Source organism: Monodelphis domestica, chromosome 8 (assembly GCF_027887165.1).
Source record: "Monodelphis domestica isolate mMonDom1 chromosome 8, mMonDom1.pri, whole genome shotgun sequence".
NCBI classification, from domain to species: Eukaryota; Metazoa; Chordata; class Mammalia; order Didelphimorphia; family Didelphidae; genus Monodelphis; species Monodelphis domestica.
Window position 1 is genome coordinate 209,945,532 of NC_077234.1, and position 22,267 is coordinate 209,967,798.

Below are 22,267 nucleotides of genomic sequence, written 5' to 3' on the forward strand. Positions count from 1 at the left end.
TGTTTATTATATATTCATTTTATCCAAGGGTCAGAAATTGAGCATTTCTTCCCAGACTCGACAGAATTCATTTCAAATGACTGAATTCTGCTCTTAATCTTTTTTCAAGTTAAAAAAAAATAAACAAAAAAAAAACCTTTTTTGGAGTAAAAAGGACATACCACTTCCATGACATGGGCACTCCACTGAGACAGCAGCTGTAATCCTTGGAGAGAGAGATCAAAGAGTTTGCGATACTCGCTATCTGTTTTCTGAGCTTCCTGTCGTCCAGATCCAGTCACTACCTGAAATAAAGCAAATAAAACCCAAGTGTGGAGAAGAATGCTGCATACAGAATGTAACGCTAATTAATTTCTAAAAATAAAGAAAATTTTGGAGACTTCTCCGTTCAAGGTATTAACACTTCTCTGAAGGTCTTGTGCATACACTGTCGAAATTCTGTGAATAAACTCTACACTCACTAATGACCAAACAAAGAAAGATCCAAGGGAAATCCAAGCTATATCCCACTCTGGGTCTCTCCCAGGCAGGTAATGGAAAGTGGTGGCCTCCTATTCCTTGGCCATTCCTGCCTCTCCACTCAGCTATACCCAAATGAACCCAAATCACCTCTTTTGTCCCAGCTCTTAGCTACAGCTCTGTCGAAAATATCTGTTTTCTTAATGAAACATTAAACACACACACACACACACACACACAGAGGAGAATGGAAGAAAATTCAGAAAGGGAACTTTCTTTTATGCTTCATTAGAATGTCCATATTTATAGATGTTTGGTAAGTTCATAAAAAAAGAAAAATTTTTAAATAAAATAAATTTTTAAAATTACTTTAGTAAGCTAAAAATAAAACAAACATGCACATTATAGGTTCTTAAGTTAGAACATGTGACATAGAGATGTGGGCGATTCTGGTACAGAAGACTCCAAATATTATCATCTTGTTGATGGATTTTATCTAATTTTTCTTTGTTACAAAGGAGCATTCCGGGGATGTGGGCGTGTGTGTTGGGGGTATGACTATAACATTTAAAAAAAGGAAACAATACATTTTCCAAATAAGCTAATTAAAGAAACCACAAATTCATAAAGAATCTATTCCACCAATTCAAAACCAACCAAAACAAGCATCATGCTGGAGCTGGACCAGGATCAAGGGCATGGATGACAAAGACCAAGACCATGGAGGATAAAGATGTTTACAATGTTCAGGAATAACAATGAACTAAGTAATGAATGAAATCACAGAATGTGCATACTATGTGCAAAACACTAGAGATGCAAATAAGACAATTTTGTTTAAGGAGCTCACATAGTAATAAGGAAAAAATATAGAAATAAGATTTAAAAGGCAAGTGAGATGGAAAGATCCTGAGGTTCTTAAGGTAAAACAGCAAAGAATCAAAGGTATTCCTGGACCACTAAATGGCACAGTCTCTTATCACTTAGCTCCAAGACTCTTACTGACCAGTAAATCATATTTTACAAATGTATAGGTCATTCTTAAGGCAGAAGAACAGAATGATGAGATGTACCCTATACACTCTAGAGAAATGCAAGACTGCATTCAAGTAATATCAGCAAGTTTCCTAAGTGAGAATTATTTAGAAACCTGACTCCTTGCAGAAAAGATATTGGGGGGGAAAAAAACATATAGCAGGCCAGTTTATCGAGAAGAAAAGGCAGGAAATAGCTGGGCAGCACCTATTGCCAAGAATTCAGTTGAGGGAGGAAAGAATGTAATAAATGATAGGACTGATTTTTTTGGTTCCATTTTTGAAGTCATATAGTTTCTTTATAAAACATCACTTTACATTTCAGTATAGCTTTCAGTCCTGTATATTTCTGTTATTTTCATGCCATACATTCTTTTTAAAAATTCAGCCTCTCCCTCCCCCCCCCATATTATAGAAGGCACCATCTGGCAAACAGATATGATACATAGATTATGTCTTCTGTGATTCCACTTCTTCTCTAGAAGTAAATATGCACAAGTTATTCTTCAGATACTAAATCTATAGCTCTATATGATGTTCTCTTGGTTCTACTCATTTCACTCTTCATTATCTCATGTAGTTCTAAGTTTTTAAAAAATTAATCTGTTCATAGTTTCTAACACCGCAGTAGTATTCCATCACAATCATATACCATAATTCTTTTTTTAAACACTTACATTTTGTCTTATAATCAATACTGTATATTGTATCCAAGGTAGAACAGTTTAAGGGTTAAAGCAATGGGGCTTAAGTCAGCTAGGAAGTTTCTGAGGCCAGAGTAGAATCAGGACCTCCTGTCTCTGGACCTGGCTCTTAATTCACTGAGCCACCTACCTTCCACCCCCACCCCCCAATTTGTTTAGCCATTCCTCAATGGATGGGCATCCCCTCAATTTCCAATTCTTTGCCACCACAAAGAGAGCTTCCATAAATATTTTAGAACACAAAGGTTCTCTTCCTTTTTTTCCTGATCTCTTGGAAAATAGACCCAGCAATAGATTTCTGGGTCTAAGACTGATGTTTTATTTATTTGTTTATTTATTTATTTAAACGTTCATTTGTTTGTTTATTTATTTATTGTCATTAGAGGCTTTTCTTCTGCCTGAAAGTAGTATCAATTTTCTTTAAAAGTATGTGTCTTAAAATTATTTTCCCCTTTTTCCAATTATCTCCTCCAAAGAAGTGCAATTCCTGTAGGTATCTTGTCTCAACTTAGCAACGCACAATTAATTACCACTTTAAGGTTCCTAACACTTTTGTCTTCAATGTGAGATTAAAAACAGTATTACAGATTCTAATTTGTAGTTCCAAGTTCACGTGTTATTTCTCCCGCAGATCCATCCAGCCAAAGACAAATCACTGGTCCATTTATTTCAAGTCACTGACCTCATTATTGCTATAGCGAGCCAGCTCTGAGATGAAGCGCATGTGGTCTTCCCTGATCTGAATCATTTGCTCGCAGATATTGTACTGGGGACTACTGCTGGAAGAGGTGCACGTCCATCTAGTGGAAGACAGGGAAGAATTTTAGTTTTTCTGACCCAAAAAAAGTAACACCACCAAACTGTCATGACAGAATGGAAACTCTTGCTCCAGATATTGCTGCCCTCCATGTCTTCTAATGTGAAACATTCTGACAAGGCAATTAAAATCCCACCTTCTACAGAAAGCCTTCCCCAGCCCCTCTTGATGCTAACATCTTCCCTTGGCCTGAATAGAACTTGCTTTGGGTATATCTGTTTAGATGCTGTCTCCCCATAAGCCTGAAATCTTCTTGAGGGCAGGGACTACCTTCTGATTCTTTTTGTATCCCCATAGCTCAGCACAGCACCTGGCACATAGGAGGCACTTCATAAATGGATTAATTTCACTTAGACCAGCATCTCACTCATTGATCTACCTGAGTGAGGGAGTTCAGAGGCCCTTGATGAGATCCCTGCGCATGGCTGAGTTAGGCAACAGCATTTTTTTTTTCATTTCTTGAAAGCATGGTGTGTTGGAATAAATCCTCAGTAGTCAAAATTATATACTCAAGGAGAGAAGATGAAGAGCAACCTCCATCAGAAACAGCTTCTGGGGCCATATGTGTCTGCTTTCAAATGACTGAATAATACAACTGTTTTCTAAAGACAGCTAGGTGAGAGTGAACAGAGGGCTGGGACCAGAGTCAGGAAGACTTGAGTCCAAATGAGATACATTATCTGAATAAAGCTGGGCAAGTGATGTTTGCCTCAATTTCTTTAACTTCAAAATGGGAATAATAACAGTGTCCACTTTGCAGGATTGTTGAGAAGATTAGATGAGATATACATAAAGTGATGAGCACAGGGTCTAGCATGGAGGAGGTGCTTTATAAAGGCTTATTCTTTTCCTTTCTCCCAAGGAATTTCCTTTTTGAAGGGGTTGTTTGGGTGTTGGTTGGTTCACATCTGTTGTGTGAAAACAAGTTGCAAAAGTTAGGTGCTTTTCAAAGAGAGAAAAGGGCCTTGGGGTAGCCATTTATTTTATTTTGTAACTGAAAAAGTCTAGAAATCAGGAAACTATTCCAATTGATTATATAACCAGTGGAGGATAAAAGAACCAAAGCATGCAGATGATCTAATTGCCTCTCCAAATACCCCTCATATCTATATTACATGGTAATGAGATGTGCTATATAGAAAGAAATTCCGGACAGCTCCGGTCTAAGTATTTGTTAAAAATAAATAAATAAACCACAACAAAACAAAATGGGTCTCTATATTTTGCTCAGGCTAGAAATACAGCAATCACTCAAGGGCCTGACCCCCCAGACTAATCAGCATGGGAACTGACCTCCATTTCAAACTTGGTCCCAATAGCGCCATTCCTTTTTTTAATTTAATTTGATTTTTTTTTAAACCTAGACCTTCTGTCTTAGTGTACCAAAGAGCAGTTAAGGGCTAGGTAATCAGGATTAAGTGACTTGCCCAGCTAGGAAGTGTCTAAGGCCACATTTGAATCCAGGGCCTCCCTACTCCAGGCCTGGCTCTCTAATACCATGCCACCCAGTTGCTCCTCCATTTGCTATTTCTAAAGCAGCAAATGGCCACTTCTCTAGAGCAGGGTTTGTTTTACTGCAACTGGACTTGGAATACACTGGCTTAGCTCATTGTGTGGTAGAGATATGAGAGAGAGAAGTTAGCCTTCCTGGCAACAAGCATCACTGGGGTGTGTACCACCAAGCCTAGCCAGGAAATTAAAAAAAAAAAACAACACCACCATATTCTATGACAAAAATCTTTCTAATGCATTATTTAAAAAATATGAATGCAATATATATTTTCCTAAGGGAAAAAAAATTTTTGAGGCATTACCAGGGGAAACTAGATTTATGATCTCATTGATATTGGTGAATTCCTGCTAAAGAAACTGATCAGCATCTTCTCTGAAGCCTAGATTCTTACTGCCCTGAGATTCCAAAAGTTTAGGTCCATGCTGGCAAACCTATGGCATGCATGCCAGAGGGGACACTCAGAGCCCTCTCTGGGGGAACTCATGCCATTGCCCCAGCATAGAGTTTGCCAGGATGAGGGACGTGGGGTTCAGCTGCTTCCCTGTTCCTCACTTGAGGACATTTCTCACATTATCTGCCCCTCTAAAAGGTTCACTATCACTGGTTTAGGTGATTTGCCCAGGGTCCCATCTATCATATATACAGGAATCAGGCTTGAAAGAGGAGGGTTTGGTAGAAAAGGGTCCTCAATGGCTTTGGATACAAAGGAGGTGAATTAAAATCTTGTCTCTGTTCACTATCTCTTGAGACCTTCAACAAGTCATTCTATGCTTTGATATCCTTATCTGTAAAATTAGAGCACTGGACTAGCTGGCTTTTCAGGTTCCTTCTAGCTCTAACCTAGAAGTCTAGGAACCCATTCATTCATTTAATAAATATTTATTAAGCACGTATCATGGTCCAAGCACTGGGCTGAGTGCTGGGGAAAAAAAAAAAAGAACAAGACAGTCCCCACTTACAAATGACTTAGTGACCAGCTCTCTATCCAATAGGCAACAGCTGCCTTATGCAAAATACACCAGTTTAATATTGCTTTTTTTTGATGACAGGGTTATTAAAATTAACAATTATATTGAGTTACAATCCAGAAGAACACTGTTCTTAGTAGCTACTAAACTCTGCCCCTACACTTAGTGGCTTTGAATAGAACACGTTTTTATAGCTATAATGTATCTTTCTCTAACTACCAGCTCTTAACCCATCAGTACACTTGCCTCTACCCACCTTTATTTCCAATTTATTGCCTTTAAAATCTTTTGGCATCAAAGAAATCAGGTAACCAAAAATCAAAACTGTGAGTAAAATAAGGTTACTGGCTTAAATACACAGCTTATGTCCACAAGCTGAAGATTTCTGCAAAAAAAAAGTACTTTTACTACAAAATAAAATGGGTTGTTTTCTTTTAAAAGGATTACTTTCCATCTTAAAAACTGGTTCCAGGGCAGGATAGCAGTATGGGCTATATAACTGGAGTTAAGAGACTTGCCCACAGCTAAGAAGCATCTGAGGCTACATTTGAACCCAGGACCTTTCATTTCCAAGTCTGGCTGCCCCTAAAGTGGGCTTTGTGATCATTATTTTAATGTCTCAGAGATCTGGTTGTGCCTATTTCCATGTTCTCAATCGGGTTCTGGAGACCTGGGGAGGAACCTGGAAAAAGTAGGGCAACACAAATCTTAGAAATGAACAGTGCAATGTTGTCCTACCGAGACTTGTTTTCCTCATAGTGGGCGCTGGTCTTGATGTATCGTGCCAATTCAATCTGCATGTCGCCAAACAGGGGAACCACCTGCAGCTGCTGCACTCAAGAAAAAAAAGAAAGGACCATCACCATAAATGATCACTTGCCAAATATATACAATGTGAAGGATATGTGCTCCCTCCTCTCTATAGATTACTGGGGTTTTGGTTTTATTTTTAAATTCTAAGACAGAAAAACAGCAAAGGTTAAGCAATTGGGGTTAAGTGACTTGCCCAGGGTCACACAGCTAGAATGTACTAGTCTATAGATTACACATGTGTAATCTATAGGGTGCTTTAGCTATAGGGTACTTTAATATAATTTTATTTTTAAAGAATGTTTTTCCATGGTTACATGATTTATGTTCTCTTCCTCCCCTCTCCTAAAGCTGACAAGCAATTGCACTCAGTTATACCTGTATTACAACTCAAAACCTATTTCCATATGGAAAAATAATTCATGACACTTTAAGATATATAGAGTATATTACATAAAAAATATGGACCGTTTCACAAATGTGTACGTCATCCTTGCAGAGAGGCCACACTAATCTCTGTTTCATTCCAATTTTAGTATAAGTGCTACCCAAAGCAAGCACAAAATATCATATAGTTCAGATGATACTGAAATTAACTCACCTTAAAGAACTTATCTATTTTGGTTAAATTTATCCTTTTCTTTGCATCTAATTTGTAGATATTACTGACGCTTCCATCCATCAGGTATAGTCCAAATCCCATCACCTGTAAAACAATGCAATGTTTCTAGAAGATTTTGATCTGCAAATCTGATTACCCTGAATACCACGTCACATAGAAGTTTCATTTTAAATCAAAATTTATTCTTCATACATAAAACATTTTAATCAAGAATTCCTCTGTGCCCAAATAATTTTTAATGTGGGCTAACATTTGTAGCTATTCTATTTTTACTTCCTAAGTCTCATCAAACACAACTGCTAAATGTTTTAGACAAGGTGAAATAATACAGAGCCTCTCAAAGAAGCCACAAAATAATTCCTGAATTATCATGCTATGATTCTTTTAACTATTCTGTCAATAGAGGGATTTTAGAATTAGCATTCCTGGCACAATGGAAATCTAATGCTTTGGATTAGTTTATCCCCAGAGTGCAAAGAAAGGGTCCAGTCCACACAGGCATTCATCTCTTTGGGAACACTTTGTAAACAGCATGACATACCACCCACCTTTACCAAGGATAGAGCTTGTAAAGATTAAAATTTAGGGAAACTGAGTTCTCGCCCAGGCGAGAATTCAGTGTGATTACAAAGCACTCTGGGGAAGTGGAGCAAAGGATTCTGGGGATTGGAGTCCTGGATTCAAGTCTATTTTTACAAGCTCAAGTTAAAATTCTGGGGAAAATGAAATAAATTATGTTCCTGCTTTTGGTCCAGAATGTTGTGAAATACAAACAGTCCTTAATTTAGTTTCAAAAAGTCATGTGCAAGTCATTTGTTAGAAATTTGGAATTCATTTTTCAGGGGAAGCAATTGCATTTAGGTGTCAGGGTCCATCTAAAAAACCCTATGCTATCCACGGTGTAGTCAAGCTCTAGTATGATTATAAAATCTCATCCGTCTCTACAATATTGCTTCTATGAAAAAAAAAAAAGCATTTCAAAGTACAAAAAGAGATAGCAGGAATATATTCCCACCCCAAGCAGAAAGAGTATACTTTCTCTAATTGGTCCAGCTCCTAAATGCAAAAAAATGAAAGGAGTCATTCATCAGACATGGTCAACAAAATGGTTAGGGCTACATAAACAGCAGATGGACTTAATAAAGCTTAATAAAGGCAGAAGAAGGAGTTCTGGAATATGGAAAGATGGAATCATGCAAAGTGGTAATAATTGTATATAAATCTTTTAAAAGTTGTGTTCTCCAGGCAAGAGAGTGTGTCTGTCCTGTTACTTTAGTAAATAGAAAGGGGAAAACCGGCTAATTTAAAATAAATTTAAAATTTAATTCCATTAAAATTAATAAATTTTAAAATTTAAATTTAAAATGTCAATTTAGACAAGGTAGCTAAAATGACTCAGAAGCTAAGAGTGATAGGCTTAGAGTCAAGAAAACCCAAGTTCAAATACAGCCTCAGATACTTACTAGCTGTTTAAGCCTGGGCAAGGCATTTAAATTTTTTTTTTGGCCTTAATCCACTGGAGAAGGAAATGGCAAACCACTTGAATATCTTTGCCCAAAAAAATCCCATCAACACTATAGTATTGAAGAGTTCGACACAGGACTCTCTAAGCTTGGCTCTCTATCCACTCTCTAACCATTCAAGTTACCCCCGCCCTGCCACAATCACTACATTTCTTTGCCAACGGTTCCATTTAATCCTAATGATGTTTAGGATGCTGTGACTTGGTGCCGATCAAGACCCGAGTTCCTTTCTTGTCTGAGTGACCCTGGAAAAGTCATTCATCACCTCCTCTTGAGGTATTACTCCCCAGAGTGATCCTACAAAAACATATTAACAAGCAGAATCTTATTACAAAGGCACTCTGCTAAAGAATCCACGCTTTATCCTGCGTGGCATCTGATCCACTCCTCTCATTGCGCAGAAGCACGTTTTCTCCTAAAGCAGGGCTATAATGACACTCCACCGCCTCCAATTTCTGCAATACACAAATCAAAGATTTGTCCCGGACCTGTGCTGCGCCTGCTGGGTAGGGGGAGGAAAATGACTTCACAAAGCTCCTAAAGGAGCCTGAGCAGAGAGAAGGGCATTTGTCAGAATGACTCCTGCTCTGTGATTAGAGGGGAACACACACTGTTCCCTCACTGCCGCGGCACGCTGGCAACCGCCGCTCCCACGCAACTTACTTTGAGAAGCATGTGTTTCTCACTGGGTGTCAAGTACATTTTATTCTCATAGTAGTCCACGCACAAGTTTACAATGTCTGCGAGGAGCTCTTCATAACCAGCAATCACCTCAAGCTGTTGCTGCAGAGACTGCAATACAGAAAAACAAGGATGTTTTCCACCCACTGATTCCGCCCACCAGCCAGCCCAGCCACCCTGGCACTCATGCCCAGAGCCGATCTGGTGGGGGGGGAGGGGGAGCTTACTTGAGTAATCTTGTTGTGGTTTGCCAAGAACATGGAGAGGTTCTGGGACTCTTGGATGGACTGCGGGTCTGCCATTTTGCGCAAAAACTGAGCAGCTCTTTGAAAGAAAAAAACAACAAGAAATGTTTAATTCCAAGGAGACGATACCATTCCATTTGAATATCTTAAAATCAGAAATGCATATGTTAAAGGGAGATGAGAATTTAATCACAATGTAATTATCTGTGGAAAACTGGAGAGCATTTACGTTTCTCTCCTCCTAGATTTTCTCATTCTCCTAAATCAGATGTTCTTGTTGATTCATTTAGTTATCTGTTTGTTTATCTATTTGTTTATTTGTTTCCTTGTTTATTTAATTTTTTTCCAGGGTTACAATGATTCTTGTGGTCTCTCTCCCCCCCTCCTCCCCCCTCCCCTGAACTCACCTTAAAAAACAAACAAAACCTGTTTTCTTCTTAAATTCAATACTATGTATTAGTTCTAAGGCACTAGAGCGGGGGTCCCCAAACTTTTTACACAGGGGCCCTCAGACCATTGGAGGGCCAGAGTATAAAAAAGAATATGAAGAATCTGTCTGGGATAGCGGAGGCTGCAGCACTGGCTGTGCTGAGCCTGTCACGCCTTGCACAGACCCATCACTGCCACCACTATACCAGGCAGCAGTATACACAGTGCGGAATCCCCTCCCCCAGACTACCTCTCACCATGCTGATGTCTTCCATTGTGAAGCCATGTAATTCTTTGCAAGACGCCTCGTTCTCCTTCAGTTACTCTCAGAACAAAGCGTCACACAAAGGATTATGTCACCGGAAGTAGTACTGTACATGAGTGATGCCGCACCAATTAAAGAGGTGCCCCTTCCAGAAGTGCAGTGGGGGCCAGATAAATGGCCTCAGGGGGCCGCATGTGGCCCACCGGCCATAGTTTGGGGACCCTGCACTAGAGTGATAAAGGCTTGGTAATGGAAGTTAAATGACTTGCTGAGGGTCACACTGCTAGGAAATAGCCGAGGCCAGATTTGAACCTAAGATGTCTCATATCTCCAGGCCTTACTTCCTATCCAGAGTCACTTGGATGCTCCCTATGAACTCAGTTTTTTTAAAAAATTGTCATTGCTATATTTCATTATAATTTCCTTTTTAATCCTAGATCTTACTTTATGTATTTAAAAATTATATTCTAAAAATAAATTTAAAAAAAAATTACATTCTGGGACAGCTTGGTGGACAGAAAGCCAGGTCTGGAGATAAGAGATCCAGGGTTCGATTCTGGCCATAGGCACTTCCTCGCTGTGAGACCCTGGGCAAGTCACTTATCCTCGACTGCCTAGTCTTTGCTACTCTTCTGCCTTAAAACTGATATTTAGTACTGATTCTAAGAAAGGAGTTTTTAAAAATTACCTTCCCATATCAATAATTAAACCAACAGAAATCACATGATTATCTCAGTAGATTCAGAAAAAGCCTTTGACAAAATACAATACCCATTCCTATTGAAAACACTAAGGGACAGCTAGGTGGCTCAGTAGATTAAGAGCCAGGCCTAGAGACAGGAGGTCCTGAGTTCATATCTATCCTCAGACACTTCCCAGCTATGTGACCCTGGGCAAGTCACTTGACCTCCATTGCCTAGACTTTGTCACTCTTCTGCCTTGGAACCAATACACAGTATTCATTCCAAGATGGAGGGAAAGGGTTAAAAAACAAAAACAAACAACACTAGAAGGTATAGGAATAGGAATAGATGGGGCTTTCCTCGAAATAATAAACAGTAAATATCTAAAACCATCAGCAAACATCATCTGCAATGGGGAAAAACTCAAAGCCTTCCCAATAAGATCAGGAGTGAAACAAGGATGTCCATTATCACCTCTATTATTTAATATTGTACTAAAAATAACTGCAGTAGCAATTAGGGAAGAAAAAGGAATTGAAGGGATTAAAGTAGGCAATGAGGAAACTAAACTATCACTCTTTGAAGATGATATGATGGTCTACTTAACGAATCCTAGAAAATCAACTAAAAGACTAATGGAAATAATCAACAAATTTAGCAAAAAAAAAAAAACATTCCTAGAAGAGGTCTATAGATTTCAAGAATCTGCTAAAGGGATCTATAAGAGGACAAAAAGGATTAGGAGGAAGCCCTTTTGGAAATTTAAACATGAACCACTCACTTCCTAGGCTTCTTCAGTGAGAAGGCGCTTTATTTTCTTTGTCAATTTTTCTGTTTCATTCTTTTTTCTGAGGCAATACTGATCATCATCTTTCCCCATCCTTCTACACAGACTGGAGACTGTCTAAACTAGTGTTGCCTTTGGCAACCATCTCTTACTGATTTGCAAGTAAACCAAGTGTTTGCTGATGGAAGCAGTTTTTAGTCTCTGAACTGTCTCCTCTTTATGATAATTATCTTACATCAGTTAAACTTCTTTGCAAAATTGTACTTTTCATTACCCACTTCTCACTTTTCAGAATTAGTGCTGTAGGCTTGTTTTGATGAGATTGGAACTATTTTAATTGGACATCCTATCTTTTTCTCATTTTTATCGGTTCTTCTAATTTCCTAGTCAGTCATATGACTACACAAATAACTGGTTTAACAATATCCCCAACAAGTTGGATGCAGATCAAAGTATACTATTTTTCATATTTATTTATGGTTTTATTTTGGAGTTTTGGTTTTATATGGGTATTATCTTACAGTGATCAATATGGAAGTATGTTATGCATGTTAATACATGCATAACCCATATCATATTGCTTACACTCTCCAAAAACAAAGGGAAACCAGGGAAGGGGATACTTTGGATCTTATAATTTTGGAAAATTTTTGTTGAAAATTATCACATAGGCTTTTCTACTAGCAGCAATGCAATGATCCAGGACAATTCTGAAGGACCTATAAGAAAGAATGTATCCACATCCAGAGAAAGAACCGTGGGAGAAGAAAAACACAGAAGAAAAACATATGATGTGATTCAATGGGAATGTGATTGAGGTTTAGGCATTAAAAGATCACTCTACTGTAAATATAAATAACATGGAAATAGTTTTTGAACAATGATACATGTATAACCCAGTGGAACTGTTTGTCAGCTCTGGGAGGGAAGAGGGGTGGGAAAAATCATGAATCATGTAACCAAGGAAAAATATTCTAAATAAATTTTTTAAAAAATTTAAAGAAAATTATTACATATAATTGTAAAAATAAAATCTTTGAAAATTAAAAAACCCAATATCATTAAAAAGTCATTTCCTGGTACCACCTCATACCTAGCAGATTGGCCAATATGGCAGCAAAGGAAAGTGAAAAATGTTGAAAGGGATGTGGTAAAATTGGGACACTAATGCATTACTGGTAAAGTTGTGAATTGGTCCAACCATTCTGGAGGGCAATTTGGAATATTGTACAAATGGCACTAAAAGACTGTCTGCCCTTTGATCCTTTGCCTTTTGATAGCACTGCTGGGTTTGTATCCCAAAGAGATAATAAGGAAAAAAGACTCGTACAATAATATTCATAGCTGCGCTCTTTGTGGTGGCAAAACATTGGAAAATGAGGGGATGCCCTTCATTTGAGAAATGGCTGAACAAATTGTGGTATATGTTGGTGATGGAATACTATTGTGCTCAAAGGAATAAATAATAAGGTGGAGGAATTCCATGGAGACTGGAATGACCTCCAGGAAGTGATGCAGAGTGAAAGGAACAGAACGAGGAGAACATTGTACACAGAAACTGATACACTGTGATACAATCGAACGTAATGAACTTTTCTATTAGCAGCAATGCAATGACCCAGGACAATTCTGAGGGACTTATGGCACTATCCATATTCAGAGGAAGATCTGTGGGAGCAGAAATACAGAAGAAAAATATATAATCGAATGTGTGGTTCATTGGGGATATGATTAGCGTTTTGATGTTAAAAGATCATTCTACTACAAATATGAATAACATGGAAATAGGTTTTGAACAGTGAGACATGTATAACCCAGTGGAACTGCTTGTCAGATTCAGGAGGGGGGAGGAAAGATTGTGTGTGGGGGGATCTTGAATCATGTAACCATGGAAAAATATTCTAAATTCTAAAATAAGAAAAAAAATTTTAAACCATTTCCTTCCTGTTAAAATATAATATAAATATTACATGTATCTAGTGTTTCCTGATTATTTTATTGAAGGTAATAATCATGATATATAGTTGTGAGACTTGCTTTTTTTAGTCTTTGGTTTCTTAATCCTTACTGCTAAACTATTTCCCAACACTTTTGGCCATTTTTACCTAGGCTTTTCTTTGAATTGGAGCCAGGGACTACCCAAGTATAAAAGTTGTTTTAATGTAGAACATCTTATGAGCACTTCACACAATTTATCTACCTAGCATATGTTAGCATATAAGCTACAATTATTTTCATAGTATTCTTTTTGTGAAGTATGAATATATGCACATCATACAAGACAACTAAATAGCCCATGCAGTGATGTGTCTTCTTTTATATAGATACATTATAAAACCATCTCTGCCAACTCCTTTATTTGCCTTTCCAAGGCGAACTTTGGAAGCCGTTCTTCCATTTATGTCTAACTTCCGTTTTCTTTCTAGTTTTGTTTTTACTGATTGAAATGATTCCATTTCTAGTATATCCACTGGACAAAGTTCTCCCATTTACAGCACCACCAACAACAAAGTATTTATAAATCATCTAAAAACCATATGAATTTGGGTATCCTAAGCCTCAGGCATCACGAGAAAAGTGGGCTACGAGGGCTAAAGATTATTTTATCTTTTTCTTTATTTCATGAATTGCCGTGGTGATAATGATCACAATTGGGACTATAATGATAAGATATGGCAATGGTTTCTGGTCACAGTTCCTTTCCCAACGAACATACATAGCTCTTTGGGAAAAGAATATTATAAAAGCTTCCAATACTACAATAAACTGGGTCACATTTCAAAATCAACTGGTTGGGGCTTTTAGGGCCAAGATGACGGCCTAGTAGTAGCAAAAGTTGAAGCTGCTCCAAGAATCCTCCCAAATCAAAGTCAACTGGTTAGGTGAGGGAACTGGGGAACTGAATGATCAGCTGTTCCACCCCTCCTTTTAATCTGAGAGATGAAGATATTGAGTAGGGAAAAGGAAGGGAACATAATAAGCATTTATATAAAGCCTACTAGGTGCCAGGCATTATGCTAAATACTCCTACAAATATTATCTCATCCTTACAATAAACTTGTAAATTGGGTGCCATTATTATTCCCATTTTACAGACAGGGAAACTGAGGCAAATTGCAGTTAAGTGACTTGCCCAAGGTCACACAGCTAGTTAAGATGAGGCCACATATGAACTCTAGTCTTCCAGACACCAAGCCCAGAGTTCCATCCATTGTGCCACTAGTGCTTCTAAGTAGAGAAATAAAGTAATTTTGTGAAAAAAGTAGCAAAACCAAGATTAAAAACCCACGTCTCCTAACCCATTCCAATGTTTTTTTATACAAAAATGTACGGCCTCTTACTCTATTGTGAAAGTCAGTGCTCAGCACATAGTAGGCATTTCACAAATGCTTAACAACAACAAAAACAACTAAAAAAACATTAAATTTACATAATATACTATCTAGAATTACACTTTTTGGAAGATTATAGGAAGGGATTAAAAGGATTGAAGGTATTTCTCCAACCCCTCCAAAAAAACACAATAAATCTTGTGGATTCTTCTTAAAGGAATCGGTCTGTAGTCGTGTCACAAACTCTAAAAATGAGAGGTCTCACAGGATCATCTCTGACATGAGACCACAGGCTCATTTTTAAGCATTCAAAATGCCTCACTTTTATTACCAACTCTTCAAGTGTGTTTATGTGAAAGAACACAGATGTTTACAAAGGTTCTAAAAAATAAACTGCAGACGTCACAGGACGTGAAGACATTAAAGCCTGACACTCCTAATTCCTCTTTACAACCAGTGCTGTGCTTAGCATGGAGTATAGATGGATTACAGAACTTCTTTTCATAAAAACCTCAGCAGCTAAGAACAGCAAACTCTATTACAATTAACAGCTCAGTCTTTATAGTTACACGGTCCCTATTAACAAGTTTATTTCCATATCACTCTCTTTCCTATCCTCGCTGGTTCCTGGCTTTATATCCCTTTCCAAAGGCATGCTAATGCCAGCTGCTGCCATCGTATGTGTCTTTACCTTCCTTTTTTTCAAAAATCTTCTGAATTCTTAAAAATATAATACACTCCCTTTAAGGTGAGTTTTTCCACAATAATTCACTAACAATTAGGAAAGCAAACATATTACCTGAGAAAAGACATGTATTCGTGTCTTTATGGTCTTGTGAGTACATGAGTACCCCCAATGTATATAATGTATATAATGATATATTTTCTTTCTTTTTAAAATTCAATTTTATTTAAAATTCAGAAGTCTATCTGTATGACCCAAGGCAATGTATAGCTAATACATTTTCTTTCTTTTTTAAATTCAATTTTATTTTCGGTTCAGAATTCTCCTTCTTCTTCTTCCTCCTACATGGCACATTTTCAAGATCTGTTGTCAGCAAATAATGACATACATTTATTGTATGCTTAATTCCTGCTATTTGTAGCACAGGCCTGTGTGTAGCCCCTGGAGTATGGACGTAAATTGTCAGAAATGGAAAAAAATCTTCTTTTTAGAGTCAGAGATACTGAGGGACACTGAAGACTATGGTTAGTCACCCCTTTAAAGAAGCAGCCTTCGGATGCCTAATCCATCCCATTGCAGAACTCAACATTGCCTGTGTTTCTTCAAATTATATACTCCTTATGATTTATCAATCAGTTCCTGTAGGGCAGTAGTTTTTTTATTTCTCTAGGAACTTCATGCCTTGTGTGTGTGCATATGATCAATAAATACATGTTGATGATGACATCATCCTTGAATTGACATGGAAGGAAATGTACGTGTTATGGGGGGGAGCAAAAAAAAGGGGGGGAGAGGGGGAAAAAGAAAGGAAAGAGAGAGGGAGAGGGAGAGAGAGAAGGGAAGAGGGAGGGAGAGAGAAAGAAAGGGAAAAAGAGAAAGGGGGAGAGGGAAAAAGAAGAGAAAAGGAGAGAAAGAAGGGGAGAGAGAAGAGAAAGAGAGGAGGGGAAGAGGGAGAGAGAGGGGGAAAGAGGGAGAGAAATAAAGGGAGAGGGGGTGGGAAGAGAGAGACATAGAGAGAGGGGTGGAGGGAGAGAGGAAAGGGAGGGAGAGAGAAAAGGAGAGAGAAAAGGAAAAAGGAGAGATAAGGAGAGAGGGAGAGGGAGAGAAAGGGGAAAAGAAGAGAAAGGGAGAGAGAAAGGGAAAAAGAAGAGAAAGGGAGAGAGAAAAGGAAAGTAAGGGAGAGAGATAATGGAGAGGGAGTGAAGACAGAAAGAGAGGGGGAGGGAAAGAGAGAGGGAAGGAGGGAGGAAGAGAGAAAGGGAAAAAGAAGAGAAAGGGAGAGAAAGAAGGGGAGAGAGAAGAGAAAGAGGAGAGGAAGAGGGAGAGGGAGGGAGAAAGAGAGAGAGAGAGATAAAGGAAGAGGGGGTGGGGAGAGAGAGACAGAGAGAAGGGTGGAGGGAGAAAGGAGAGGGAGGGAGAGAGAAAGGGAGAAAGAAGAGAAAAAGAGGGAGGAAGAGGAGAGGGAGAAAGAAGAGAGAAAAGGAAAAAGGAGAGAAAGGGAGAGAGAAGAGAAAAGAAGAAGGAGGGAGAGAGACAGAGGAGGGGAAGAGGGAGAAGGAGGAGGAAAGAGGGCGAGAAGAGAGAGGGAGAGAGACAGAAAGGGAGAAAGAAGAGAAAGAGAGAGGGAGGGAGAGGGAGAGACCGGCAGATATAGACAGAGAGTGAGAGAATGATTACCATGATATAACAATGGCTCCCGCCACGCACAAGTACTCTAAGCTGGAGCTCACCGTTTATATGCTGAGTGATCATTCTTCACACTGCATTTCATATTCTTCAATTCATCCAGCACAGCAAACATATTGATGAACTTGCCCAGGGTGATCAAATATGCTTCAGACACAAAGTCCTTCCTCCTCTCTGCATGGCACAAACGTCTCACTTCCCCACAGAAACGTTCAATAGCATTTCTCTGGAGAGAGACAATAACAAAGAGGAAAATTGTCAAGTTGATGGAATAATGTTTTTTGTATATTTACTATGATAAGCATTTGTTTTGGAATAATAAATCAACTAACAAGCATTTAGTAAGGACTCCTTATGTGCCAGGTACCATGCTAGGCTCTGGAAATACGGACAAAAATAAAACCTATCCTTCCTTGGGAACTTTACACTGCATCGAGGAAGGCAAAATGCACACCCACACACAATAAACGTATGCTAGTTTCAGAGGAACTGGAACTACAAATTGGGGGTATCAGGGAAGGTTGATGGCGTTTTGAATTGAAAAGAAAACTAAGAATTCCATGAGGTAAAGGCAAGAATGAAACACATCCTAGTGGACGGTCACAGAGGAATAGATGGTGCCAAGATTTCAAACTTTGGAGCCTGGAAGGATGCTGGTGCCTCTGGTATAACATATTAGACAATGTACTGCGTCTGGTAGGGAGGGCAGGAGAGAATCTGAATCCCAAAATGTCATATAACAATTGTCAAAAATTATTTCTACATATAATTGAAAAAAATTTAAAAAGATAAAAAAAATTGATGGCGCTTTCAATAAAAATAGCAAAAGTCAGAAAATTTGAAGGGAGAAATAAGAAGTTAAGTTTGGGACATTGAATTTGCCCTGCCTCCAGGGCATCCGTTTTGAAATGTCTAATAAGCAGCTGGTGATACGGAACTGAAGCTCAGGGGAAAGATTAGGGCTGAATAGACAACCCATGAGTCAATTGTACATACACTATAAGACTATTTATAAGTACTCAGCCCATAAAAAAAAAAAACCACTACCTTACGCCAATTAAAAATTTTTTGCCTTTCACAATAAATTCATGGCAAAAATCCTTGGGCAAAGAATACTTATCTAAATCAAATAATAAAAACAGGTCCCTTCTAGGTGAAAGGTTTCCACTTAAAAGAGAAAAAGGTTTTAAAGTGCTCTACCTGAAAAAGTGACAAGATATTTGGATTCTGCACCATGAGGAATAGTCCAAAAGGCAATGAGTTAGGAAATGAGAAGTTTCTCAGTGTAGAAACAAGAAGTGAGACACTGTATGCACGAAGTGAGCTATTCTGAAGAGGTAAGCAAAAACTTTCAAAAGTTGTCTAATATATACTGGTTTCCCCATTTTCCTAAGTCCCGTTAAGAAGTAAAGCTACTTGTTACTAACATATTTTCATCAGCCAAAGAGCTTGTGTTTGTATACATTTTTTTTTCTTAAACCCTTACCTTCCATCTTGGAATCAATAGTGTGTATTGGTTCCAAGGCAGAAAAGCAGTAAAGGGCTGGACAAAGGGGGTTAAGTGACTTTCCCAAGGTCACCAGCTGGGAAGTGTCTGAGGCCAGATTTGAACCCAAGACCTCCCATCTCTGGACCTGGCTCTCAATCCACTGAGCCATCTAGCTGCCCCCTTGTATACACTTTAAAAGGCAAATCTAGTAGGAATTATAAGTTTGCCAGCATTTCTGCATACACAATCCAATTGACTTATTTTTCTGTTATTTACCTGAAAGTACATAAAATTCATCAATTTGGTGACCTCTGGTTCCAGCACCTCCACAGTCTTCTCATAAATCTCTACTCTGTTTGGTTGTTCATTGCATTTGACCTGGAGAAAAATTGGTTATGACAGTTATTTTTTTATAAGAACTATTCCCTGGAATACCTTAATATTTAAATATATATCTGATTTTCTTAAGCATTACTTCCCCTTTATTCTCTTGACAATCCAACCACACTGGCTTACTTGCTATTTCTCACATAACATAGTACGTCTCCAATCTCTCTGCTTTTGCACTGGTGGGTACCCCAAGTTCCCTCCTTCTCTTTGCCATCCCTTTTCAGAATTCCTGCTTCCTTAAAGTTCAACTCAAGCATCAGGTCTTGCAAGAGACCTTTTCAGATTCCCCTTATTATAAATGCCTTCCTTTCTAAGGTTACCTTTTATCTATTTTATATATATCTTTTATTGCCTTTATACATGCTGTCACTTAGAATTTGTTAGTTTGGTTTCAATGAAACCTGACAAGATCTGTATAAACTGATGCAGAATGAAGCAAAAAGAACTAGGAAAACAATTTTTTTTAAATTTTATAATATTTTATTTGATCATTTCCATGCATTATTCATTAAAGACAAAGATCATTTTCTTTTCCTCCCCCTCGTATCACATGTGTTCTTGATTCGAACCCATTGCCATGTTGTTAGTATTTGCATTAGAGTGTTCGTTTAGAGTCTCTCCTCAGACATGTCCCCTCAGGAAAACAATTTCTACAACAGCAACACTGATCTTTGAAAAATTTAAGAACTCTGATCAATGTGACTAGACACTCCTAGTTAGTAGAAACCTCTCCTATTTGTTTAGATTTCTCTCTTTTGCCCTGAACTCTTTAGTATTTGGCTATTGAGCTCATTTTTCCCCTTTAATTTTCTTCCATGAAAATGCTTCTCTACCAGAGTCTTGCCATATGGTTTTATCCCTTCATACCCTACTGAGCTTGTGCTTAAATCTAATCTAGAGCTACTGCTACATAATTATTTTAAATACACGGTCATCTATGCCCAAAGGGCTATAAAACGATGCATACCCTTTGATCCTGTAATACTACTGACTGGGTCTGTGTCCCAAAGAGATAATAAAAAAGGGAAAAGGACGTGTTTGTACAAAAATATTTATAGCTGTTCTTTTTGTGCCAGCAAAGAATGGGAAATTGAAGAGCTGTCCATCATTGAGGAACGGCTGGACAAATTGTGGCATGTGATGGTGATGGAATACTATTGTGCTCTAAGGAATGATGAACAGAAAAATCTGGAAAGAGCTACATGAACTGATATAGAGTGAAATAAGCAGAACCGGGAGAAAATTATACATAATAACAACAATACTGCCCAATGATCATTTGTGTGGCAATAAAATGATCTGGAAAAATGCTGAAGGACTCATGATGGGGAATGCTATCCACCTCCAAAGAACTGTTAAAGAGTCGGATGGATGCGAATCAAAGCAGACTATCTTTCACACCAGTGCATTCATGCTTTGATTCGGTTTTGTGTCCGTGTGCTCTTACTATAAGGACCAATATGCAATTGTGTCTTGCATGATAATAAAAATAAATATAACATTAAAAACAAATAAATGAATAAATGCAAGTTCAGCAGCCATTAGTTACCTTGTATGATGGATGAAGCAGAGACCTTGGATAGAGCTGGAAGAAAGAGATACAAAGTCTATAGGAACTGGGACATTTAAATTTTTCTTTACCTGAGGAATGGCCCTGGAGCAGCTTCTCCAGGTGTACAGCATGACCGCATATTCTTGACCTTCTTCCAACATCTCATTCTACAATTAGAGACAAGGGAAAGCTTTGGCAAGAAATCCCAAAATGAAGAGGAATGGGTAATTAAAAAAAAATTAACGTATAGAAATAAGTGAGTCTTTCTTTTAACTAAACTGAAACTCTTATTTGATGAAACCAACTCCTCTTAAGAGGCCTCAATACAGAGACCCAAAAGGCATATATGTCAAAATCTAACAGATGGGTTAGTTTCAGAAGCCAAAATGGCTTGGTAGGTTAAACATATATGTGGATATGTAACATGGCAAATAATATAACTATTTATATAGTTATAATTATATATTAAATACATATATGATTATAATTATATTTTAATTATATATTAAATTATTATATTTTGTGTATTATTATATAATTATACATTATATATTTATTTTATATAATTATACATTTATAATTATATATTAAAACTAAATTGGACTGATTTACTTTTTTTGTCATCAAATCCTGCCTCCATCTAGAGAAGGACACATCCAGCCTTCCCTTCAATCTTTTGATTTCAGCAAGCTTCTCCTATAGCTCGAGCACCTACTTAGATGAAAATGAAGATACCACTAGATTACTAAATGGAATGACAGCCTCTGGCGCGCAGGGAAACCTTCTACCTCCTATCATTCTAGGACAAACTCTTGCTAACTCCACTAAATAAGGTTTTAACCAAGGCAGAGCTCAGTTTTGAAGCAGAACGGATAAATCAAAATAAAAGCTGCTTTGTACAACAATGGATTTTCATTATTTGACTTCCAAAGAAACATACATTTACATCTAAGTAATACCTATAAACTTAACTAGTTAAGTTAAACAAACAAAAAACAAACCTGGCCCTTGCTTTATAAGGAAAGGAGACAGATACTGAAAACAAAAATAAAACCTGGCTTTCCACCAGGATAACAAGAGAAAAAAGCACGAAGTATTTGGGTCACTTGAAGAAGATAGGAATAAAGTGAATGAGAGAACTAATTATAAGTCTATTCTTCTCATTATGTAGTTTTCTTCTTGGTGAAAATGATATCAATTTTCTTTAAGTCCCTTTTTTCCTAATCACCCATCAATAGAAATAATACCCCAAAAAATGGGGAGAAGGAGAAAGGTAACTTTCAAAAATCCATTATTCACTATTTAGATTTTCTATTGCAAGAGGTAAATAAATATACACAGATAAATTACCATGCTAGAATGGACTGTTGCTTGTTCGATGTATCTTGCAATGCCTGTGACAAATGCATTTCTGTCTTCAAAGTTAGTGTTGAAGTTTGGCTGAGAAGAAAAAGCAATTAGAGCTTTAGGAGGAAAATGATAGATTTATTTAAAATAGCATTATTGCTATCATTAATTGTAATTACTTTTTGCTTTTGATTCACAAAACATCATAATAATATTTCCATAGTGTGAGATCTTCATTTTACGGAC

General features: G+C 37.7%; 1 protein-coding gene and 1 non-coding gene across 3 annotated transcripts in view; both read right to left on the bottom strand.

Annotated features, from left to right (window-relative positions):
* CYFIP1 (cytoplasmic FMR1 interacting protein 1) overlaps window positions 1-22,267 on the bottom strand; it is a 148,373-nt gene that overhangs the window by 73,381 nt on the left and 52,725 nt on the right. For both annotated transcript variants that reach the window (XM_001366092.5, XM_003341824.4), the window contains exons 3-12: window positions 22,025-22,114; window positions 20,764-20,841; window positions 19,009-19,110; window positions 17,288-17,469; window positions 9,359-9,455; window positions 9,114-9,242; window positions 6,907-7,011; window positions 6,234-6,325; window positions 2,880-2,997; window positions 162-284 (exon numbers count right to left, since the gene is read on the bottom strand). In XM_001366092.5, the coding sequence (XP_001366129.1) occupies window positions 162-284; window positions 2,880-2,997; window positions 6,234-6,325; window positions 6,907-7,011; window positions 9,114-9,242; window positions 9,359-9,455; window positions 17,288-17,469; window positions 19,009-19,110; window positions 20,764-20,841; window positions 22,025-22,114 (1,116 nt within the window). The remainder of the gene's footprint in view (window positions 1-161; window positions 285-2,879; window positions 2,998-6,233; window positions 6,326-6,906; window positions 7,012-9,113; window positions 9,243-9,358; window positions 9,456-17,287; window positions 17,470-19,008; window positions 19,111-20,763; window positions 20,842-22,024; window positions 22,115-22,267) is intronic.
* On the bottom strand, window positions 6,762-6,866 carry LOC130456049 (U6 spliceosomal RNA). Its single transcript, XR_008914324.1, has one exon. It is a non-coding gene; the product is annotated as a U6 spliceosomal RNA (small nuclear RNA).